Here is a 26,000-nt window from a genome sequence, read left to right as displayed (position 1 = left end):
TACTGTCTTTTTTTCCTTTTCTGAGCTGGAAATCTGGGAAAGTGGTTAGTGAGTTAAAATTAGGGGAATCAATTAACTGAGTATTTGGAAAAGAAGAGGAAAAATCAAGAGCTGGGTGGTGTGGCAGGAATATCCACTCAGATAATTTATTTCTGTCTTAGTCACTGGAGATTTCCAGGGCAATAAGGGGTTGAGTATTAAATAGCTATTAGGTTTGTGACTTTTTAAGGAAAGGGATTTGTGTAAGAGAAGCAGACAGTATATCAGCCTTCTCAGAGATGGGCTCTACAGTGATTTGGAGCACTTGCATGACTCTTATTGAGAGGAATGTGATACGTAAAAATAATTATGTGAGGCAAGAATTCATTATTTATTCAAAGCAGCTGAGATTCATTAAAAATTAAGTAGAAGATGAATGTGGAATGATGCAAATCTTGGTAACAAATCCAGCTGTAGTGTTCAGAACTCATACTGCCTTTGGACTTTCTTGGTTATGTCCCCTGCTTTGCCAGCCCTAGAAAAGTCTGCCCAGCAATGCCTTCCAGTGCATGTAGCTATTGTGTGCTTATTGACTCACAAATTCTTTATTTATATACACTGTTTCTAATCTTCCACATCTTCAGAAAGAAGGAGCTGAATTCCTTCAAATATAGCTCTTTGGCCCTCAAGTCTAAGTGGGTCTTTCAAAGAACATGGATGCCTCATGTCTCCCAGACTAGAACCTGCTATTTACATCAGGGCTGGCATAAGACCAGTAACAGAATGGGGACGAGAATTACTGTGCCCTCCTTGCAATGATCTGTACATAAAGAAACTCTACTTTGTTACCTAAGAAACTTGGAGAAAATGGAATATATTTGTGAAGCAAAAGGAGATCTTGCTTAGTCATTCCAGCTCAGCAGGAGAAGGGCTCAGTTCCATGTTGCATCATGCAGAGCATAGGTGTTGGTTGAGTTCTGATTGCAGACCCAGGCAGGCGCTCAGAGTATGGCACAAGAATTTGATTTTCAAGATGAGTTGCAAAAGATGTGGCTTGAAGTTGAACTTTACAGAATGCAAGTGAATAAAATCCCCATCTCCATTTCTTATGTCAATTTAATTTTTTTACAGAGATGCTTTTCTGAGAATACAAAACAAGAATTCTGGGGGCTGAGAGCCCTATGCAACTACAACAAACATCCTAATGTTGACTAATAACAGCAATCTGTCATAGAAACATATCAAAATTGGCTGTGCCTCATTGGTAATGTTAATCAGACTGCATGGTACTACCTTCTGTCACCAAAATGACTTACAGTAAGTGTGCAGATATTATTTACGGTGACCTATTACTTATTCTTGAATGAGGAATTCTATTTCTTCTCACACATGATAATCTTGCCTTCTTTAAAAATGAGCTCTGTTCACTCTCAGACAAATTATTAGGAGCAAATAAGTCATTAATTAAAATGTCTGGAACCATAACACTGCCTGATGTTTAATATTAGCTAAATTTTAGCTGAGCTTGCTGAGAGTAAGGGAAAATGCTGTACTGTCAGAAAAGATGTGTTATGGTCTTTTGCAAAACATACTGAACACAAAGTTTTTTCTTAATGCTATGGTCTTACCTAAATCTGTGATTGTTCTCTTCTGCTTTCATTGTAACAATCTGGCCAAATCATTACTTGCTTAATCATAATTTGAATTAAGTGATCAGAGTGTTTTTAGGTTTTTTTCCAGTGAATCCATTAAAAACAATATATTTTATGTTCCACTAGACTGTATTCATATACCGATTTTAGTGTTAGACTGCCACATTCAAAAAAATCTGATTGAAAGCTGCTGATTTGAATTTCATTTGTATTACATGCACAAGAGTTGAAAAGAGTATCCAGGGAATAGAAAGACTGACCACATACAATGTCTGGAAATATAACAGTAGTTTTTGAAGTTTACATCAAGAAGGTATTAAATAACTGTCTTCTTTTACTTAGTAATTATATATTTTAATCAAAAAAGCTCAGCTTTTGCTTTAAATCTGCAAAATCATTTCCACTGTGTATTTCCAGTGTGATTCATTCAAATGAAGAAATAAGTGTGTTGCATACTTCCTCTGCTGTGATATTTTTATTTTTACTTGATGCAGCATGTAATTCTAGAATGCTTAGTTTTTTTATTTCCAAAGGAAGGAAAAGCTTCTATGGTAGCTAAAACAGGGAGGCAGAACAGATGACGATTGCTACCTTTTTAGGCCAACATCTTTTTGTAAAAGTCAAGGTAAAGAAACTATATATCTAAGGAATTTTAGTGTAGAGAAAGCACAGATGTATATGCATAGCTGTGTCTTCAAAAACTGTGGAGAAGAGGTAGATGTTTGCCTTAAGTAGTTGTTTACCCAATTAGGAAATGGCCACTTTACATGTATGTGCCATAGGTTGCCTCTTGAGTGCTTGTTCACCTCTTTTCTCAATGCATGCCAAAAGTATTAATTCATTCCACACTTGCAGGACTGAGATAGACCAAAACCTGCAAGACTGAGATGGAGAGAGACCAGACCTTGCAGAACTGAGGTGAAGAGAGGCGAAAATCAAGCCTAAGACCCACAGAAGCTAGCAGCCATTTAGTGCCCAAATGCCACTGACTGCTTGCCCAGGTCACACCAGATTCTCATGGCGGCGTAAGTGCCTGATCCCTTACTTGGTGAATGTTTTGTAGGTGCCTTGATCTCAAGACAGTTTCCTTGTGAACATTTTGGGTATGGATTATAAAGCTGCAGGGTGCAATGTGTGGTAAAAGCAGGGCATTGTGTGTGGACCTCTACTACTTAGATAGAGAATGAAAGGTATTGGGTGAGTTTTTGCATGTATAAGGGAACACTATTAAGCGTCTGAATGTGCTGTAATCTGTTGGCATTTTAGAACATGATCTGCAGCTTGAAAAGTAAAGCCTCTTAAAAAAATAATTTTTGTGGTACAATTCAGGCACAGGATTACCATTCCAATATGTAAGGAAAAGCACAATGAGTTCCTGCAAAAAGGAAAGCAACTCTAATGTTTTTTTGTCAGTAGAGAAAGGCTGCTTTATGTATAGCAGGTATTGCTTGTGTATTTGCTTTACCTTTATATTTTGTGTGGATGCTAGGGATTTTAAAGCATGAATTTGAAGGAAGATTAGGAAAGAGATAAGAGTGTAACTGGGCATCACATGGACTGGGGAGATACATTTATTTAATGCCTGTGTGCAAAGAGGGATATGGCTGAATAAAAGACTTTTTAGTAAATATCAGGAAAAATACCTAGAGAGATCAGTTGTGGTATGGTAGTTTTGGGGTTTTTTTTCTGTAAAGAAGTAAAGCTTCTGCGGCTTTGGAAAAATCTTTTAATTAAACTGAACACAACACTTGAGAAAGAACAGAGAAAAACTTTCTCTTTAGAGGTATGGACAGGATAACTTGAAGGTTAGTTTAATCTCCATAATTTATCATCTGATTAGTGTATATATATTGCCTTCTCACAGCAAATCCCAACCTGGAGAATGTTAGGAAGTACCTTCCTTGCAACTGTCCTCATACCTTCAGAAGTGTCTGACAAATCTTTAACAGAATGGGTTAAAGGCAGTCACTAGTTTTCGTCTTTGTTTAAAACTGCTGTGCATGAAGAGCTTTTTGAGTGGTAGAATAAGGTGTGGCATTGATTTGCTCATAGTGCTGTTCTGTGCATGCTCAGTGTGGACATAACCTGCCTTGCAGTGAACTGGATTAACCTTCCTAGCTCTGGAGCAGTGGCAGTATTTAGACCTGTTTAGATTGTGAGACCCACCAGAGAGGACAAGAGGCTTTCAGGTACAGTCTAGGCTGAGCTCTGTTGCCCACTAAAGCTTGGTTAGCTCCACTACAGTTTCCAGTTCCAGCACTGGCTATGGTAGAGACATAACCATTGTCTACAAACCCCAGTTAGTAAAGTGCCAAATACTCTGAAAACTTCAGAATTGGGGGATTGTGTCTCTTCATGTCTTGTTATCTCCGCGTGGATCTGCTTCCAACTTACCATTCAGGCAAAATTTAGTGAAAATAATATGTTTGGAAGACTTGATTGAGCTAAAACAAAAATTTAGAAATGTGCACATATAGCCTTGCTGAGCTTCTGATGCATCTTCTCACAGCTTTTTGAAGCTGTAAGGTTTTTTTAGGTATCTGATCAAAATGCACAAGCTTGTGTTGATATTTTTTTTCTTTTCTTTCTAACAGCAGTAGTTGAAAATAGAGTATGGGTAGAAGGAAAGCAGAATAGGAGAAGCTCCCATATCCTTAGAGATCTGATTATGTGTTAGAGTAGTGCGTTATGGAAATTTTATATTTATTTTTAATAAAAAAAGACTTACTGTCTTGAGTACTGGTATCAGTGAGTGTTAGGTCAGGTTCACTCAGCAATCATGTTAGCCTGGGTAGCTGATGAGAAGGTCAGGGCACAGCTGGATGCTCTGAAGCCTTATGCTTTGTCTAGGCAGTAGACAGGGAAATGTCTTGCATCCTTGCACCTTCCAGGTAGTCTGTTAGACCAGTCTGCCCCTGTGTGTGCACCCAGCTCGTTTTCTCACTTGCATTTCTGTTTTAGCACAATATGACACTCAGCTTTTTTGCTGCATTCAGTTCCTGCAAACCCATTCCAGCTCTTTGCACTAACTGCAGTGGTTTGCATTTTGTATTATGAATATGCCTGACAGTTCCATTGCCCTTTTTCAAAAGAAGATGCAGGAGGCCAAATCCTGTTCTTAGTCATGTAGGGGAAGATCATGGGATCTGATTTTTCACACGGATTTCAGTTCAGTTTAATTTGCTTTAGGCATACCCTACAGCATTAATAAACATGAGAGTGCAACCCCTGCTTTCTGGAGATGAACATTCTGTTGTTCTGTGATTTATCCCTTTAATATATAGGCTGTCCAGGGGATTGTGATCAGTGCTCACAGCATAGTTAGTGGAGTGGGTTCTGACCAGAACCTGTTAGAACAAGAAGTTAACTATTTGGTGCCTTTGTCATGCTTGTACCCATTATGCTGTGCTAGCGTGCTTTTGCCAGGGATCACAGCTATCTGTAAGAAGAGCTAGAAGTGACACTTCAGGAATCACTGTTGCTACACAGAGCAAAGGAAAATCCCACTAGGAGAGATCTAGGATATACCAATGCAAAATCTTGTGTTGCAAAGCTCTGTATTACTTGCAGAGTAACTGCAGTTAGTTGGATATATGTTATTTATTTTATTTGATGTCATATTTGTCATGTGTTCAAAGCTTGAAGCATGTCACGCATAATTTCAGTACAGTAAGCTTGTATTTTCTGATTTCTAATTGAACACTCCTCTGAGTAGTCATTTATATTTCATGTGGAAAAGAGAGACAGGGAGAAGGATATACAGCCCAGTTTCAAGGTGTTCTCTGTTTTTAAACCTACAACCTTTGCTTATCAAAAAGCAGACCTTGAAGATAAAACTGGTCTCCAACTTAGCAAGTAATCAAGTGCTCTCAGTTCTAAGTACTGAACATTTGTTCAGCAATTTCACTTGAGATTTGAAATCCTCCACAAAGAGAAAATGCAGCAACTGTGTGAATATGATGTGTGACCTATTATTATTCAAGAATCAACCTCAGTTCTCTGGAAATACAGCAAATAGCCTGCATTTCACTTGGAAATGTGTTCATATTCAGTAGAATACTTGCTAGTGATGAAGTCAGAACTGCTCTGCTGGGCAGTGCTTTAATTTCCCAAGCTTTCCCTTATGTCTGTCAAAATGTCAGCATGTCAGTTACTTCTGTTCATTGCTCCTAGATAATTTGGTGATCTTTGATGGAAAAGGATCATAAAGCTGAGTGGTGGTTGTTGCTGCTGCTGCTGTTATTATCATTATTATTGTTATGTATTTTTATTGCTGTTACCTTTGCAATATTTGTAGTTGTTAAAATACTGAACAATTTAATTTTATTTTGAGTTTGTGAAACCTGTTTTCACTGGTCCACATTAACATTGGGCATTTGCAAAACCTATGTAGCCTTTCTCATTCTTGGAACCACAAAATTCTTTGCAGTACAGAAGATATAACTAAATTAATAGTAATGTGCCTTTGAGTTTGGCATTCTTTACAGCATTGCTGCTTCTGACGTGAAGCTGTTGAGGTATGGCTAGGAACTTTCCTCCAATAAGTTCCCAAAAGCAACATCTCTTTTGGGTGTTCATTTTCTACCTGTAGTTAACATGGAGTATGTATGGATAACAACAAATATTTCCTTCATTCTGCCTTACTGTTTGTGGTATCCTATAAATATGCAAGTAGGATGTAGACCAGGTGTGGCAGTGTGGGGAGATACCCAGTTTTCAGGAATGTGAAGCTCCTGCCTCTCTCAGGTGCCAGCACATATTGGAAATGTTATATAATCTGCCTGTCATAGACCATCTGCCTAGATAAAGCAAGAGAGATTTCCATAAGTTTAAATTAGCCATTCCTTTCATTGAAAAGACTGGAAAGGAAAACTGGAGGAAGAGAGCACAGGAATGTCATTTAGAATTTGGAACACAGAAGCTGACCTGCATTGTGCTGAGAATTTGTATAGTTTGGCATTCTCCTTTTGATCTATATTAAATGATCCTGAAATTATGGGGTATTATATACAATGAATTAACTCTCCTCACAGAAAGTTTCTTCTATTCCTTGTGATATACAGCTCTTACACTGAGGCTGAGAGGTTGTAGAAACTGTCAGACAGAACAATAAGAAGAAAAGAAAAGAGTATTATGTAGTCACATATCTAGCCAAGTTAGAGCTTAAGGCATAAATTAAAGGCAGGCAGCGATTCATAAGAAAACTAACAAGCAGTGGGAAGTAATTAGTATCTTTCCTGATGAATCAGTCTTGAGACTAATTTTGCTGGTTTTATTAATATCCCAATGCCAAAAAGGAAAGAGGTATTGAATTGTCTTGATAACACATTTTTTAGAGTTTTATGCATGATAGAAGGATATTTCTCCTTTCAATTTACTGTCTTCAGGTAATCAAAATCTTCAAATCCCTTTGTACTCATCTTGTACTCATAGACGGAGTTGTCACAGTTGTGTAAGAATACTTTTTTTTTTTTTTTTTGGCCTTAGCAGACATTTGGAGCCTGGTCTCAATAAAATCTGTCCAGTAATCAATATTTAAAATGCAGCTCTACTCTCACAATCGAAATTCTTTTCAGAGCAATTACATACCTCTGAAAATAAGGACTGGGAAATACTAGCTAAGGAAAAAAATACTAGCTAAGGAAAAAAAATTCTGTTGCATAAAGTCTGTCCGAATGCAAGAGAGAGGAACTAGGTGTACTAGTCATATGTATTTAAATAAGATTAATGATTAGAAATGCCTTGCATGGAATTTTATGCCATCCAAGTTAACATCTCTTTGGCTATTTTCTATGTATTTTTCACAGTCGTGGTGCTCTTACATTTCTTGGCTGCTGTCAAAGGAACATGTTAAGATAGTGTTTAGGATAAAAAATTTGTCAGCCACATCTTTGAAAACACCTCAGTACAATCCATGCTGTTTTCTCCTTGTTTTTCTTACCTTGTGATGTTCTTGAGAATTGGCAATTAGTCTGGAAACTGAAGTCTATTCAAATACAGTGTCTGCTTATAAACTTTATTTCTGTAGAGTGTCTGTTATCCTATGTAGTAAAAAGCAAGAGTTGTTAACCTGAAGCCCTTTTAATTAAAACAAAAACAAAAACAAACAAACAAAAAAAACCAAAACAAAAAACAAAACAAAACCAAAACAAACAAAACAACAAAAACAAAACCACCACAACAACAACGGAATCACAAAAGCCAAAACAAAAACCTGTTTGGTTACTGCAATTAAATTGGTGTGGAATATTTGAAATGTAGATGGCCTCTCTTGCTTCCTCCCAGTTCAAATGATTGAATTGCAAGGAATACTGCATGCCCTATTTCTTCAGCTTTGTGGGGTGCAGGTAGGATTTGTGGTTAAGGCAGCTTTTCTTTCTTGCTTTATTTCAGAAGAGTTCTTGACTCTTATTTGCATTGGTACAAGTGCCAAAGACAGTTTTAGTATGTGTTTAAGTGAAGTTGCCCTATTTTTGAAAATGATATACTTCTTTGTCTTGGTTCAAAGCGCACGCAAGTCAACAAAAAAGACTGTCATCAGCACAACTGGGTAGTGGCTCTTGCCGTCTACAATCAGTGGTACGTGCTTCCCTTTTGTCAGATGCTAGTGCAATTCCAGCACTCTGATTTCCCTTCCAAGAGCTACCTCATATCTTAGTACATAAATGCGCACAGAGGGGCAATTACTGTTTTCAAGCTATTTTCCAAGAAAAGCAAGGTACTGTAATCAGACCCATGGCTGGGTTAGGATCCAAAGGGCCTAAGCATCTTGGTAGACAAAAGCTTTTTATAGTACTGATTACAGACAGAGACTGACCATCAATTAAAACTCCTCTCTCTGAACCTTTGTTTATCAGAAAAGGGCACATAAGGGAAATTTCAGAGAAGATCCAAAAATAGCAGGTGGCTGTCACTGCTGTACTGTGCTCAGTTTTAATCATCAGATTGAAAAAATAACATTTTTGGGTTGCACAGGGATGTACAAAAGTAGGTCTACTGTTTAAATGCAAGAAATGGTTATGGAGAGATATGGGTTTAATATGAGACTGCACCTCCTGACAGACCTTTCTCACGCAACACTCTTACTTCTCTGCTCAGTTATTTAAAAGGTTTAAAAGATGTTAGTGGCCTTCTGATAAAGGTGTTGTAGTGATGTGTATATTACTGCACTTTCTGACCTGTGGGCATTTGTTTGCTTTCATTCACCAAACTTAATTCATCAAAAGAATTTGCTCCAGTATGGATACATACTGGGAATTTTTCCAGCAAATGGAACATTAACTGTGCTGGGGTTTTTTTTGTCTGCTTGTGGGGTTTGTTGGTTTACTTTTTTTTTATTTTTTTTATTTGAGGAGCAGGGAGGCAGATTGCTTCCATTTGGGTTTTTTTTTTTTTTTTTTTAGATTTAGAAACATTTGGGTTTCTGGTTTTTGGTAGCTAATAAATTGCAAAAAAGGTGCAGTGGCTTTCTTTGGTATTGGTCAGATACCAACTAAACAGACTCATATTTTGTTCATTTTAAATAATTGCTATTTCATGAACAATAGACTTTACTTTTGAAAGGGGGCAGCCATATTAATGCAGATGAACTCTTTCATCGCCGTTATCTCAACATAAAATGGATGGTGTCAAAAAACAATCCTCCACCAGAAGCCACATGCTGCCTCGTTAAAAACAAAAACAGGAAACATTTTATTTACTGTGCAAAAAATCACATCAAAATAGAAATAGGGAGAGGGAGGAGAGGTTGCAGCTGTTGCAGTCAGTTTCAACTACAGAGCACTGCTTTTTGTTGTTGTTGTTTTTGTTGTTGTTGTTTTAAATGCTTGTCAAATTTGACAAGTTCATGTAGCTTCTGGGTTGTGGAACTGTGCATATGTTTACATATATTTACTGATTTTGTTTCTGCCACAAGATAGTACTTGTTTAATAAATAAAGTGATGTTATATAATGTTAGAAGTGATAGTCAAACCTGAATATTCTTGGTTTGCTTTTCAGTAATGAGGCTTTCACCTGAATGTAAATTTCAATTATTTGGCTTGCAGAGCATAGGTTTCAACATGATTAATGAATTATTTTAGTCAATCTGAATGGCAGCATCCCTTAATGTGCAATTGGATGATTGAAAACATTATGAATCCTCGGACTGGGGGCGAAGCAACCCATACAGTATTAAGTTTGTACTGATGCCAGGCAGTCAGCCAAATTTGCGCCAAAAAAAAACTAGAAGAAAACTAATTTCACTTAAGTATTTTGGCAATTTAAATATAAAAAATAATTTTCACTAATTGCACATACTTGGTTTTTTCTCCATTTCAGAAATTGAAAGACAGTTCTTACAGTTAAACTGAGTTAAAGAGAAGCTGTTCAACACTGTTGTTCAACAGTGTTTGAAATTCCCAAAAAGAAGTCAGTGAACTTAACTGCTTTGCCTTCCTTACTTGCATCCTACTCCCCAAATGCAAAAGGCTTCAATTCACTAATTTCCTGCTGGTTGTAATTCATAGAGATAAACCAGCCATGTTAGTTTGGTGCCATCATGTTAAGTCAATCTTACCACCTATAGGAAATCTATGCAACTTTTATGGCTAGAAGTAGCTCAAATTAGAGGTTCTTCTTTTGCCTGTCTCTCTACAGTCCTGTATCTTTAAACATTTTCAGAAGTGTCCTGTGACATTCTAGTCTGTCTCATCTTCATCCTGTGCTAAACTTGGTTTCAATTCTGGTAGAGGTATTTTGGATTAGCTGTGGAATACTGGGCCAACAGCCACTGTCTGGGTTTCTGCCATTTCTGCAAACAAATTTCCCCCAACTATGGGGTTTGTTTTTTTTTTTTTCCTTTTTGGTACTGATTGAATGCTCTGGCCTCAGAAACCACCCTCCTATTACAGACGAGCTGGTAGAATGTAATGTCTGTCATCTGTTGAACTTGTAGGGTTATGCATCCGCATGTTTTATCTTCTTTGCTGGGCCTAGTCCAAGACCTGCAGACAGATCCTGCAGTCCATTTCTGTTCCTCTTCCTGTACATAAAGCAGTATTTTACTTCAATCCATGTATGCTTTTTCCTAGAGTTGTTGAGTCCAATTCAGGATGTAAATTCTTGTCTGCTTCACATTTGTGTATGAAAATGTTGGGGAGGCCAAAACTATCAGGTGGCTGCAGTTAGTGTATGAGGAATGTGAAGGCTGGAGTTATTCTCTGGGTGGAATAAAGAGGAAGAGGATACCAGAGGAGCAAAATGAAATTCCCTGTGGCCAGAAATTTACTTTACAAGGAAAGAAGATCTGGGAACCCTCTACCTCCTTGCTCTTAAATGACCTCTTCACGCTCTCCAAGGAGGAAATACTGCATGCTGATACAGTACAAGTGAGGGAAATACATTTTAGGGAAGTCTAAAACATATGACATGAGAAAAGGCTGATGTGGACTGTCAGGTTCAAACCTCCAGAAGAAAAGGTGAGCAGCAGATCATATTGTTGTCCTAAACCTTCTAATGGAAGGGCAGAGAGAAAACAAAAGAAGATTCTTCCTTAAGTTGAGGTAGGAGAAGAAGCAACAACCACTATTTGCAATACAAGAGATCCCTGTTTGACACTGGGAAAAAAAATTTCACAAGAGTGGTCAAGCAAGGAAGAGGTTGCCCAGGGAAGTGGCATTTCCATCCTGGGAGATGTGACTCCATTTCCAGCTAAGCCTGAACTGGAAAGGGCCTTGAGAAACCTGAGCAAATCTAACTTACTCTTAGCAAGAGATCAGTCCAGATGACTTTGAAAAGTCGCTTCCAAATGAAATAGTTCTCAGAATCTACAGCTCTTACTCAGTTGGTCAGTGAAATATTAGAATAAAGTGGGTACATTGCTGTTTGTGTAGGTAATGGCTAGGAGAAGAAGAATGTTTGGAGATAACATTTAATGTATATAAATTTCTTAAAATTTATTTGTCAGTGCTCTAATTTTGAGAGAATCTACATGCTGTCTCCTTTCTCCTTGTTTTGCTTGAGGATATGTGGCATTAGCACTATAAATAAGCGCATCTGTTTGAGATTGATAGCTAAAAGTTAAGGCTGTGTGCTCAGGTATTGTTAAAAGACTGAACTGAATGTTGCTGGTGCACCCACTGAGCACAGCCAGATACAGGCTTCAAAAGATAGTGTTAAATGGTTTGCCATAGGAAGAACAGGGATATAGAGTACACATTAGGATATTTTATGTATTCTGTTCTAATTATGTTCCCATACTCAGAAAGGTTACAGAAAAAAAAAAAAAAAAAAAAAAAAAAAAGAAAAACAAACCAAAAACATTACATCATTACATTCTCTTAATAAAAGATTAAGAAGAACAAGGGAGAATGGGCAACTACACACTGCTTTCTACAGACATACAATGTCCTGTGCTGTGTAACATTTCTAAAAATGGAGAAATGCCGAGATGTTCAGATTGACATTTCAGTGCCTGTCTGAATTGTCTGTCTGAAATATAGGGTTCAACAATCCTATTAAGTGTGTCTGACACACTCCTCCTTCTTTAGCAAAGCGCCTCCCGTAGTTGCTATAATAAGACAGAACAGCAAAAGCCTCATACTCTGTGCCTCATCCTATCATTCACCAAAGCTGTATTGTCATCAGATGAAATCTATTGTTCTCTTTCCTGCTGTGTGCTATTGATTTTTCTAACCTTTCCTAATGTTAAATTTGTTTGGCTTTTAAACTTCCTTACCAAAAGTTAATGTTATTTAGTTGAGCAGGTATCTATAAAACTACATGTGTTATTGCCTATCTTGCATTGTTATACTGTCCTTTCATTAAACTGTGACTGCATTGGATAGCTCTGTCTTAAGATTTTTGTCATTCCAGAATAATGCAGTGAAGGTTGAAAGGAACTGCATTACAATTGTCTTCCAGTTCTGTGGCATAAAATATTGGACTTGATATGTCAGGAGCAACAGGTTTATCTGAGGTTCTTATACCATCAGCGAACATGAACTGCACAGACATTAAATTCAGCAAGACTGTAAAGAGGATGGAGGATCCAGTTCTGCTGCATGTCCCCTCCCCCTGTTCAATCTGACCATGCCAGTCTCTTTGACATTGTGGCAAAAGGAGCAGGACTACAATCTCTGCCGATTCTGCAACTGGCTATCTGTTTGATGTGGAAAGAGAATGAGAAATCACAATTTAATTTGAAGAAAGTGGTGGCTTTAATGGTCACACTCTATCAACATTTTTTGATATGATGATCTGCAGCAGTACTTGTGTAAAGCATTGAAGGTACGGGCAGTGAGTAAACAGCTCCAGGCACTTATAAGCACCAGCTCTTACTGTACTCATAGGTGCAGTACTCTGCCTTTAATGAACAGTGCATCTGACATCCCATTCACATATTTACACTGCATTCCAGTGATATGTGTTTGAGGCCTTTTATTGTGAATATGCACAGAAAACAGTAGCAGGGCTGAACTTACATTATCTGTGCATGGTGCAGCACAGCTTTCTCCCAGAGCTGAATGACCTTCAGTGCCCTCCAATCACTATGCTAATGTTTTCTTGCCTTGGTAGTACGTTGCAGTTCCTCTAGAATAGTTTTTTGTCAAAGAATATCCTGAGATCCTAGGCAAGAATTAAACTCAAAAGAAATGTTTCTAGTAGTAGCATAAAATAATAAATCATAATTTAAGATGTTGTAAACCATCATTAAAAACAACCAACCCCCTGCCCCCCCAAAAAAAAGCAAAACAAAACAAAACAAAACAAAAAACAAAACAAAACAAAACAAAAAAAAAACAGACACCTTGATATTCCTTGTGTGGAAAGTAGAATTGCAGCCTACCTTCTGCTGACAAACCTGCCTGTTCAACATCAGGCTTGTTAATGACTGCAGGAAGGAGTATTTTGCTGAAGCAGAGTGGGGATTAAATTTTTCATTCATCGCTTACTTCTGCCAATGCTGTGAAGCCAAGGAATGGCCCTGGCAAAAGATGAAAGGCTTGACTTCTCCACTGCTAATTTAAGAGCTGGCAACTGAGGTTGTGTCTTCTCCCATACTCAGCAGTAGCTGTCCCTGCGACTGATTTAGTCTTCATCTGTCATGTTCTCAAGCTGCTCAGAGGCTGTCTGAGAAATACTGAGGTCCTGTCTGTTCATGGTTTCTCACAGCTTGGTCTCTCTTCCCACTATCAGTGCTGATGTCAAAACTATCTGAGAACACCCCATCCTTAGTGAATGTGACACTTTTTCATTTAGAGTGGCTTTGATAAACAAGCTCCCTTCAGTAGTTTTCAGGTCTGACTGAGCTTTCCTGAGTGGGACTGAACAACCCTCTGGGCTCCTTTCCTGGGCTCACTGGGTGTCTCTGGCTGATGTTGCCGGACTCACATGTTCATTACGGGCTCCAGATGGCCTGTGTCATGTCTCCTCTTGCCAATTGTACGTTTTAGGTCTTTTCTAGAGAAAAGTGAAGATATGAGCTCTTCAAAGAGTTTTGTGCTTAGCACTGAGTGCAGAATCCAACTACCTTTTCCCTCGCCGCTTGGCAGGGGAAGCAGCATCACTTCTGCAATGGAGGTCTCTGATTACATGTGCTGTTGCAGCTACATGCTGCTTCATCTTGGCAAGCCTATTATTACTACTTGAAAAATATTTAGAGCAATATCAGGTCTCAAAAAGACTGCTACTTTTGACCAGTTTTCTTTCAGAAGTTTTTGAGGAGAGAAGTGTAAGGGAAAGCCTGTTATTATCTTCTCACTCTTCTACTTTATCAAAATCCCCTACTGCCTGATGACTTTATTTGGTTTTATATGCATTCTGGCTGTGTGGGAAAGCATTTCAGTGGTAGTGTGTCTTCCTATTGGAGGGTTGTTACTTTGTTGCATGCAATTCACTAAACTCCATGCCTTCACTAATCTTGGAAATTTTGTCTTCTCTACTTTATTTTTATCACCAAGGTAAAGGCAACTTTAACATTTTTATGTTGGCTTTGTTGTTTGGGTTTTTTTCTGATGTAACAGAGTAATGTACTTTCTACACAGAGGCACACATACAAAGATTCTGTATTCTGAATGCTTTTCTCTTATCAGTTGTTATTGTGTATAGCAGAAACATAAAATCTGTCAAGTAAGACAAAGCTAGAAGGCTTTTAAGGGAACCTTGAAGTGGTAGGAGAGGAAACTTCTAAATCCAATGTGTATGATTCTAATTTTAATTCACAATGCTGTACTAGGTAATTTTTATTCTTTAAACCTTTTTGAATAGTGACTTTATGTGGTAGATACACTTCACTTTTCGTTACTCAGCTTTTTATCAGAGACTTAGAAATAGCCTTAACTTTCAGTTAAGAAATCTGAGCTCCTGCTCTTCTCTAACATGTTCTGAGCCGTAATACCCCAGTGCAAGGAAACTGTTGTTGAACCACTGCGAATTGACTGCAGTACAACTACACTGTTTCTGGGGTGCTTGAACACTTTTCTGTGCTCACATTTATACAGATTTGAATGTTTGTAGCAGAGACACAATAAGTGCAACGCCAGAGAGGACAGACATTTTCCTGAAAATTACCAATCACCCAGGACTCACTACACCAGAATTTGCCCATCCGGCAGACCACTGTAAAACATCCTTATCCAAACTCACAGATGCACTCAAGTGGCTTTGAGTATATACTCCTGGACCTGTCAAACTGTTGGTTCATAGTAACTAGTTCAACTGGGACCTACAGTTACTAGGTTCTGTAAGGGTCTTTTACTTAATCCTGCATCTCCATGCAGAGACTCTGAGTGGTTGTCTGGTTGTCTGCAGTTAATTTCACCAAAGACATTAGTTCTCAAAATAGAAAAATTACTGACTTTTTTTTTCTTTTTTTTTTCTCTATCTTTTTTGTTGCTTCTTCATCAGGGATGTGAGTTAATTGAGACCATGGATCAGGACCTCACAGATTTCACCAAGTGCCTTCAAATACTCCAGAAAAAGATAGAGAAGAAGGGCCTCCAGGTAAAGACAACACTTTTTTTTTCTGTGTTTCTTAGTAATTACTCTTTTTCTCATTGTATTTAGATTAATCTTTCAAGTTTGCGCTGAAATGAAACTATTTTCAGTAGCCTTGACATTCTGCAGTTTTGCCACAATTTACTGCACATTTGTAAGCATTGATACTTCTGCTAAAAGGAATTACAAAGTGTGTCAATGAACAAGTGTTAGCTTTCTTAAAAGGCAGCTTGTATTGATTTCTGTTAATGAACTACCCAAAGTGCAGAAGGCTGTTGTGGCTGGTGTTCAAAGCAAGAGTTCCACTTTGGCATGTAAATATATTTTCAAGTCTTGGCACATTAAGCCTTGATGTTCATCCCCTTTCTCTTCCCTTTCAAAGGGGAAATCTTATCCTACCAACATTACAAATGGTAAGCAATACCTCCTTCTGCAAAATGTTCCCTTGGAATCAAAGGCAGACTTTGCAGAGCAACCAGTGCACTAAACTTAACCCATATGGAGTTGTCTATCTCTTCATGGGAAAGGCAAGGGAGGCAACATTCCATCTCCCCTTCCACAGTTTAATTTTGGAGACCCCCTTGTTTTGTCTCTGAGATGCACAGGTAAAATTCCTTGGGAATTTCAAATGTGATGAGTTGGAAGCAGATGAACTCTTGGGATTGTTGCCCTTTCCTCTCCATGGAACAAGAGCTGACCTCTCTCTTCTGCTCTTCATGTATGAGTGAAGAGAGGGAGCAGCTGCTGCATCTTTTACCCACAGTGGGAACAAGAAGCATGTAAGAAAATTAAAACAATAGCACAACATGGAAAGAGACATGTAAACCTCTTTTCCCATTTGCATTGTAGCAGGATAAAAAAGTTGCCTGATTTCCTGAGATCACCATATACTCCAACAAAGCAGCAAGGGATTGAAATGCCAATACCCTTCTTTCCTTCTTCCCTCCTTACCCCAGGCTGATAAAAAATTCACCAGTTTTTGCTTAAGCTGCTTTAAAACTTCTTTTTGTTCTAAAGACAATAAATGTCCATGAGACACTTTGGAGTGCTGTCACACAGTGCCCATTGTGTGCAATTGCATCTCAATACAATGCTGTTGATCATCAGGGGGCTTTTTCCCCATCAGTATAGACAGAGATGGGATGGTTTCACCATGCACTTTTCTTACTGTCTGGCTGTGAGCCAGGAAACTCTTTATAAAACGGTTTATTTTCTTTCCCCCTATAATTTATCATCACAAGAGCTCAGAGGTGTGTCTTGGCTTCTAGGACAGGAATGGTAATGAGTGCCATTGGAACAGATGAGCCACCTATGCCTAGGATTTGGTTTGAATTTGGCAAGGAAGGTGCTTTCCTCTTAATAGAAATGCCCTTTCAATGAAGAAGAACTTAAATGCTTCTTGCATTCAGTTCATTATCCAATCCCAGCTATTGCTAGAGAGCGCATTTTTTTAAGCTATTACAAGAGGTTTTATGATGAATAATTAATGTGTGGCTAAAATAAGAGCAATGGGAATATGACAGCTACAGCAGGTGTGTTTAAACAATAAGTAGTCTATTTGTAAAAGTTTGCATTTTGTGATCACTCTCACAGTAAAGCTGTGTTTAGTTAACTAAAGGATACCACATTGTGATTTTTGAGGATATTTTGTAAAGTACAAGCCTGAGTGTAATTGCAGTAATTGGGCAGTGTTCATGCCAATGCACTAAACCTAAGATTTCAGTTCAGTTGCAATTGTATGTACATGTAAAAGATGGGCTTTAAATACAATCTGAGTTTTTCAGAGGTGAAAGAAGTAACACAGATAAATTTTCTAAAACTAAGCACTGTGTTCATTAAATGCTAGCTACTTCTTGTTTGCTGTGCCTGTTCCATAAAACATAATAAGATGCTATCTTATTCATGCACACTAGATAAAGCATAATGCATTTCTACTTCTGGTCTTCTGCATTCTCTGAGGAATTTGAAGAAGTCATTGACTCGGGGAGATAAAATGTGAAACTTAAGCAAGTGTAAGACTAAACTGTATCACTACTCTATAAATGATTAGTTCAGTTTCTAATTTTCCCTTTGTTCAGAAGCATTGCATATAATTCTTTAGTAGGAGGTTTGGTGGTTCTTCAGAATATCCTGATAATGCAGAGAGTAACCTGATGTCTGGTCCCCCAATGACACAGAGATTCTGAGCACTTGCAAAATACACTGGCTTCAGTTTATGCATGCAACCTCTTGGCTCTTCTGAAACTTTACCCTCTTTAAGTACCTAAGTTTGCACTTAATTTAGGTTTCTTTATGGGTAACATTCTTCCATAAAAAATGTCAAGTGGTATGGCAACAGACTGTGGCACCATAGACATAAAATCTTTAAGGAGAATGCAATTTTTTTTTCAGTGAAGAAAGCTGCCGTTGAATGCTGTGGGTACACACAGCTGAGAAGAAAAGGAAGTCCAGGGTCTGAAAATTAGAATTGGATAAAGAAGGGGTTCTTCATCTGCATTTGTGGTTTTTGACCACAAGGACAAACTTGCATGTCACAAAGTGGAGTTATATTCCTTCTGTAAATTGTCATAAAAGCTTTTCTTTTAGCAGAGAGTGTTAACTAGGTAGAATATGTCTTCCTGGTGCCAGAAAAAATATGGATGTCTCCAGTTTTGATTTTTTTCCCCACTCTATCTAAAGCACTTGTCAAAGAGGAATAAGACAAAGAGACACTACAAATTTGTTTTCCCGTGATTTATAGTTGAAGTTACAAAACAAGGAAAGTATCTCTTTAATATCTTAAAAAATTGATGCCACAGCCATGCTGTTTTTGCTGCTGTTTCTGGGTAGCAATATGTTCAGCTGGGAAGTTAATTGCATTCAATGCATACCGTGGATCCACAATCCCACGAGATAGTTTGTCTGGATGAAATTCAAGCGTGAGTAACTGAGGTATTTAAAACAGGCGTCCATCCATTGGTCAGAGAATAAGTTAGCATTTACCTGCTATACTGAATGGATTAAAATTTCTGCTCTGATTTATCAGTCACCTCTATGAAAGTTCTATGACATGGAGGTTTTTGAACTCACTTGAACATATGCAGGTGATATTTTGTTCCAAAGGGATCAGGTTTGTGTAATTTACTTTCTATATCTCTGTGCCATTATCCTCCTCCTTTTCTTTCTTCCTATTCATCCAAATAGCTTTTGAAGAAATAAGTTTTGAATAGAGGAATAGAATATTGAAAGACAACTGTGTCAAACAGCTTTCTTGGAGGTCAGCAGAGTGAGAATTCAGGTGAGGTAGACAGTCAGTGCCCCTGATTGTAAAGAAGGATGCAAAAAAATTTAGCTTAGATTTTTTACTGGTAGTTAGTTTGATAAGAGCCTTAGAAATTTCTTTACCATAAGGAAATATGCAGCTAGAGTTGATGGTCAGCTGAGATACAAATCACCTTGTTAGTTTTTGAACTCCTTGTTAAATATAAAGAGCAGTAATTCTATCTTCTGGAATAATTAGCCAAATTCATGACTGCTTTTTCCTTATTTCTCAAATAAACACTCTTAGAATAGTTTCTGAATCCTCAGGGTAATTATTTTCTGATTTACATTGCATATTTTGGTTGCACATTTTGGTTACATTGCCAAGTCATGCAGAAAGCAGCACTACAGTCATTCTGTGAGATCTAAGTCACCTAATTATATGTATTTATAATTACATACTGCTGTGAATTTTAGAAAAAAGCAGTACCCTTTATATGTGCAAGCTAGAATCAGTCTTAATCTTCCCTCTCCACAGCCCTAATTCATTTGTGAATTGTATTCTATTGGATGGGTGAAGCAATGAAGTACCACCAAGAGAATCTGATTCCTGAAGTTTCTTTCCAACCTAAAGGCTGTTAGATATTTTTCTTTCTCTTTCTGCATGACTGTGAGTATGCATGCACACACATACACATGCAAGTATGTATATAAATGCACGCCTTTTCTGGTAGTGTTCCTTCCTGGCCCTAATTGGTGCTTTTTAAATGTCTTAATGACTCTGTCTTTATTGCTGCTGTGTGTGTCTTTCACATTGTTTATGGTCTATTAGGTTTGCGCATTTTGCTTTACTGCTTTAATCACTATTTTATTCTTTCTGTAGTTACGTGAGTACTTTCCTTTCTTCATTACAAGACCTTTAAATAAACTTATGTCTGTCTGGTACTACTTTCTGTTCTTAATTTTCTCTCATCCTAACTAACATAAGCTATTTCATGAAACCAACTGAATTGGCAAAAAGATAGGCAAGCTTACAATATCTGTTATTTCGGGGATCAAGAGATCTTGCATTAGAAGTGTATGCTATTATCTTTGATTTGCAGATTAGAAAGCAGAATTACAGAAGCAATTTGTCCACAGTCTGCCAGCATGCTAGTGGTGTAGTCGGGAAAGATCCTCCAATTCCCAATATTCATCAAATGCTCTTTCAGTAACAGCATCTTTGGTCTCACTCAGCTTGTAGCAGCTCATGCCAGTGAGAACTGAAAATATGTTTATCAATTTTGCAGCTTCAAGAAGAATACCCATAATATAAAGATAGATTTAAGCCATTATCTTTATCTCAGAGTTACAAACTGTACTTTCCTTAACTGTTTCATCTAAAATACCATTTAGTCTTAAAACTAAGCTCTGGGACTTTTCATTTAGCTTTATTATCTTTTCTGCTTAAAAAAAGTTAAAGCAGCTCATTTGATTATATGGGCTGAAGATATAAAAAATGAGTTTTATTGAAACCCACATGCCTTTTAGTGGTTTAATGTTAGTGTGTTTAAATTGATAAAAGCACCCGTGTCAGTATGAAAAAGGGAAAATATCCAAACCAACTCGTCCTTAAAACCCTTGGCAATAAAGGGATACTCTACTAACATTTCCATTTTAAAATTACGCTTCAGAGGTTCAATCAGTCAGCAGTCTAGGGTATTAATTCTTTTAAGTGAATGCAAGCCTTCTTCTCTTTCTACTTTTAAAAAAGTGTCAAATCAGTCCATTTTCTTTTATGCTGAGCAAGGCTAAACAAGTTAGTGAACTCCTGTGTTTATAAAGTGCCAAAGAGAGGACAGTGATGTTCATGTATCACCTTCAGCTGTGCAGTGTTCAAACACCTTACTAAGCCCTCTCTGGTTTGTCTTTATATGAGAAAAAAAGGCCCTGAAGAAAAACCCAAAGTACCCTAAAACAAAAATCAGAAGATTCTTTAAAAGAGAGTAATTTTTTTATATAAAGACAAGTCCCACAGATAAAGGGTATCATTATTGCAAACACTGGGGTCTATTTGGTTTAGTTTTAGTTTTGGCTATCAGTCGAGGTTATTCCTGATGATGTGGCTTTTTTTAGTAGCAAATAGATCAGTTTCATTTCCTGACTAAAGCATTACTTTGCTGCTCATGTTGGTAGTTGGTAATTTCCAGATGGAGCACTGCTTCTTTTCATTTCTGAAGACTTTTGGGTATCCAGAATAGTAATGGGAATGGCTTTTAAAGCAAAGCCTAGGAATGAGGATAGTCTGTTACCAGGATTTGAGAACAGGGAAGTTACAAAAATACCAAAATAACGGGGAGAGGCAGACTGGAAAATCCCAAAGCTGACGTGAAGCTGCAGTGTGAAGCTTTTGTAAGAATCACAGAATCACTGAATGGTTTGGGTTAGAAGGCATCTTAAGGATCATTTAGTTCCAACATACAGCCACAGGCAGGGACACTAGACCAGACTCTCAGGGCCCCATCCAGCCTGGCCTGGAGCACTTCCAAGGATGGGGCATCCATAATTTTCTCTGGAACCAGTTCCAGTGCCTCACCACTGGACCTGAAGGACCATAACAACGCTGAAGCTTCTGGATTTATCACCAAATGCTATATAGAAGGAAGGGCTGAAAATAAACCTGTTCTCTTTTGGTGACACTACTGAGTTTTTCTTCTTAATGCTTCACAGGAGAATAAAAATGCAAATGAGATATATTTTAGGGGAAGTTAAATATGTGTAATGAAAAGGTTCTTATTCTGTCAAGTGCTGCATCAAAAGATTTTTCATGAGTTATTAATAGTAATCTTCTTCATAAACCTTTCCTGCCCAAAAGAAACAAATGAATCTGAAGTGTTTCCTGTTAATTCCACTTCTAAAATGTAGAATTTCATAATACTTTTCAACAGGAGTAAATCCCTCCTGTAGGGCATCAGACATATCCTTGAAGACTATTTTAGCTTTTACGGTCCAAGTCTACCTTCAAGACATGCAGTATCTAATCCATCTTTCCCACTGCTGAATTATTTTAATGCTTCCCATTGTAAAGGCATGGCAAAATGCATTTTTTATAATACAGGATATCAGAACTTGCCAGTTCCCAAAGAGAAACCCTAATATCATGTAAGGTGTCTTCCTGTTCCACTGTAGCTGTGAACATCAAGACACACTGAGTATCTTTGCCTTTAAACAGTTTTATGGAAGTATGGGTGTCTGCAAGAACACAGTGCATCTCATACAAAGAAATCTTCTTACATAATCCTTGTATGCTCTGCTGGGGCTTGTATTGGATCTATGATGAAAATTTTTGTAAGACACAAACAGGGCAGGGATTCTGGAGAACACATTGATTTCATTTTGTTTGTTTAAAAAAGTTAAATCCTATATCAAGCTTTGGGGAGAGGGGGAATGAGGGGAAAAATACTGTTTATTTAGGCAGTTCAAGGGATTCAAGAGATCCCTGCTCATTAACCAGACTGGAGAAGCTAATGAGGAAGCCAGCAACTGTTCTCTCAACATAGTTAAAGGCTAAATATATTTGAAGCAGAAAGCGTGTGGTTACTACAGGCAATGTACTGTTCCCTTTGCAACCACCAATTTTGCTCTGTTTGTAACTTTCTCATAGGAGATGTGATTCTCCTCCCCCTTTTAGCTCCTTCTGCTTTGCAGGAGCACAGCTTCCCTGAGAGCAGCTATTGCTGATGTAACTGCCCCCATGCTGGGAAAGTGGTCGGGCTACAAGGACATATCATTATCCTAAAAAGACTCTCATACTTACACTGGCATGGGCGTGATGATGGATATTGTAGGGGGAGATCTTGAACAGCCATATCTTTTGACACAAGGAATTTTTTTGCAATTCAAGGATTGAGACCTCAGTTTGTTGCCTGAGATTTTCATAAATAACTTGGGTTTGTTTTTGGATTTTTTTGCTTGACACATGTATACTATGTTATTACAAAATCTCGCATCAGTTACAACTTGTTTTATTAGATTTTGTTTATAGTTAATGGAATGTAAGTTTATTGTTAAGCATATTAAGAAATTTGAGCTAGTATGATAAATTTTAACTGCAGATTATAATAGAGCATTTTTTTCAACTCAGATTGGTTTCTTCTTAGTAAATTGAGATGCCTGTCAAGAATGACAGGTTTTTTTGACTGTTGTAGAGATAGTTTCATAAAAACTTCTAGCAGTTTTCTACATTCCTGAGTGTAAGAAACACTGGCTTTAGAGAGCACACTTTCATAGCTTCATGAGCTGCAGTGATCTGGTCCTTAAAGCAGAGGGTGAATCAGTCAACAAATTAACTTTTCCTTTGGCTTCTTTTTTTATCCTATATACAAATAAATGGCTATTCAAATAAACTTATTTAACCTAAGTAATGTATATAAGAATTCTTCCTTACTGGTTTTGGATTGTTTAGATGGTTTTTGCCATTACATATTCCCTTTTTATGTAATATTGTATGGCCTTTAATCAGCCAAGAGAAACAATGAAACTGTAATATTGGTTAAAGCTTTTGAAGCAGTGGTGGCTCTTCCTCTTCTTTTCTTTTACTTCTCTAGAAAGGAGTATTGGGGCAGAGGGGAGAGGAAGGTGTTACGACCATTGGAAAGTAAAAGTGCGTGCTACACAGAAATGTTTTAGCCTGTGGTCCTGAGGCCTCACTGTTTTCTGCAATCCTTTGGCTTTTCCTAACATTTAACTCTGCACCTCTTTGCTGATACCAGTGCTGTTCAAGAAGGGGCAGAGGGGTGTAGAGTAATTTAACTCTTAACAAATATTGAGAAAATGAGGCAGCCTGATGACATATGAAAGGCCCCTACAGTATTCCCACAGTAAAAAAAGGCAGTAGCACAAGATCAACAAAAGTAGGGACTGAAAGGTCTTCATAGCAGAGCTGCCCTGGCTGATTGCTGATGCTCAAGCTATTATTAAATCACCTACCTTTTACTTTGCCACTGACAGGGGATTGTCTCTTCAGCTTGACTAAAGAACCCATCAAGTTTCCCTTTTAAACAACTGAACAACTAAGTACTGAACAATTAAAGCTCAATATTTTCTGCAAATTAAATGTGAACATAAAATGTTTACAGCTTCACAAGCGCCTCCAGTTTAAGAAATCATGCTTCATTTCTTTTTAAGTGTGTGGCTAAATTTATACGGTCTAAAGGACAGTGTAGAAAAATAAAATACATTCTGTAATTGCTCAGGCTATGTTTAACTTACCTGCTATAAATACCGAAACTACGCTGACGAGGAAAATTGACATCCAGATCATAACGTACTTCCTTCAGTATAAAAATATGTCCGGCTTCTTTGAAACAAATGTATAAATTCAAGACTTCTCTCTGCAAGTCTGCACTTCCTCAGGGAAAAAAAGTCATTGTGTACTGCCCAGGTATTCAGTAAAATCACTCAAAAGAGGAACAGTTCACAGAATGGGGCCTGAGAGACACAGGAAAAATTTTCCATCTTTAGTTTCAGGTCTTCTATTTGTCTCTAGAGTATAATAGGACAAGTTATTATCCCCTTGTTCATCATGAAGATTAATGTTCAGACCAGCTGAAAATATTACTGTTCTGTTGGGACCTATTGGGAGATCTTCAGACCTGTGTGAACCTGAGTTTAAGCATTTTAAATAGCAGAGCTAACACCTCGCCCTAGCTAGACACAAATGCCTCAGGCTGTTGTGTCCTCTGTGATGCTGCTGTGGGAGACTGAAGGTCCTCCAAAGCTCTGCCTTACTTGTGACATCTTTTATACAGACTTCTAAATGTTAACTACTGCTAAATGTTACAGTGGAAAAGTGTCTGAGCTATTACTCTTAACTCAGATGAAACAAAAAAAAAAAAGTGTGTGCATGTGTGTGTATATATATATATATATATGCATGCGCATATATTTAATGGAAACTAAGCCTTTTTAAGTTTCTCCTTAAAAATCTATGATTCTTTTCTTAAAATTTGACACCTAAACTTATGACAAAATTGAAAACAAAACCAGGCAGAAAGTTAGTTTAAAGACACAACTGGTCTAGGAAGTCACAGGGAAAGGTCTCAACTCAATAGTGTTGTCGTCGGTGTTCCCTGTTCATGGGGATGTGTCTGTGGGCAGCTGGCAGTGTTTCATATGGACACCCCTGGCGACAAATTCTACCCCGTTGCCTCACAATATCATGGCTTTGTTTAGCTTCCTTTGTGGGCTTTCCAAGGGTCCTGGACCAGCATCTGAACAGGAGCTGAAACAGAACCACACGAATTTGTGGTGGGAAAGGAAATACACGTCTTCCCTTCAGCTCAACCTTCTAGACAGTTATGAGCTGTCAGGTTTGTGTGCCCAGGTGCTGGTGGAGTGCATGGGTGTCCATGAGGAGAGGCACAGCTGAGCCCCTCAGCCCAGGCAGGGAGGGGTGCGGGGAAAAGGGGGACAAAACAGCTGTGTCAGTAGGAAGGGGAAAACAGAAGGAGGGGCTTCAGCCTCAGATTCCCCTGGAGAATCCTGGGCAGAGCAGGTGGATCTCTCCGAAGGGAGCTGCAGCCTGTGCTGAGGGGCCCATGCTGGAGCAGGTATCCACCCATGGAATGCCATGGTGGAGTAAATATCCATACTCAGGCAGTGGAGGGCCCTGTGCCAGAGCAGGTGGATGTGCCCTGAAGGAAGCTGCAGGCTGTGAAAACAAGCCCACACAGGAGCAGACTCCTGTAGGAGCCACAGGAAGTGGTGGACCCACGGCGGAGAAGTTTGTTCCTGAAGGGCCAGATTCTGTGGAGACGACCCCAAACTGTAGCAGAACAGGATAAAGGAAGGAACACCAGAGAGAAGCTGGTATGAAATGACCACAGTCCCCTGTTTCCCTGTGCTACTCAGGGAAATGGTGAGATAGAGGAGTAAAGAATGAAGGAGTGAAGCTGGGCCTATAAAAAAGATGGAAAGGTTGGTTTAGTTTTGTAATTTTTTCCTCTCTAATTTAATTTTAATTGGCAATAAATTAAATTAATTTTCGTCAAGTCTGTTTTGCCTGTAATGGTAATTGATAATTAACAATTTCCCTGTCCTTGTCCTGACCCATGAGCTTTCTCATCTCATTTTCTCCCCTGTCCTGTTGAGGAGAGTGAGTGAGAGAGGCT

The 26,000-nt window shown here is 38.2% G+C and overlaps 1 protein-coding gene across 2 annotated transcripts in view; it reads left to right on the top strand.

Annotated features, from left to right (window-relative positions):
- TPK1 (thiamin pyrophosphokinase 1) overlaps positions 1-26,000 on the top strand; it is a 304,971-nt gene that overhangs the window by 165,564 nt on the left and 113,407 nt on the right. For both annotated transcript variants that reach the window (XM_041425230.1, XM_041425229.1), the window contains one exon: positions 15,520-15,615. In XM_041425230.1, the coding sequence (XP_041281164.1) occupies positions 15,520-15,615 (96 nt within the window). The remainder of the gene's footprint in view (positions 1-15,519; positions 15,616-26,000) is intronic.

This window comes from Onychostruthus taczanowskii, unplaced genomic scaffold, assembly GCF_017590055.1.
Source record: "Onychostruthus taczanowskii isolate IOZ18803 unplaced genomic scaffold, ASM1759005v1 scaffold88, whole genome shotgun sequence".
Classification (NCBI taxonomy): domain Eukaryota; kingdom Metazoa; phylum Chordata; class Aves; order Passeriformes; family Passeridae; genus Onychostruthus; species Onychostruthus taczanowskii.
The sequence above is the reverse complement of the archived record's forward strand: the minus strand, read 5'-3'. Positions and strand labels throughout refer to the sequence as shown.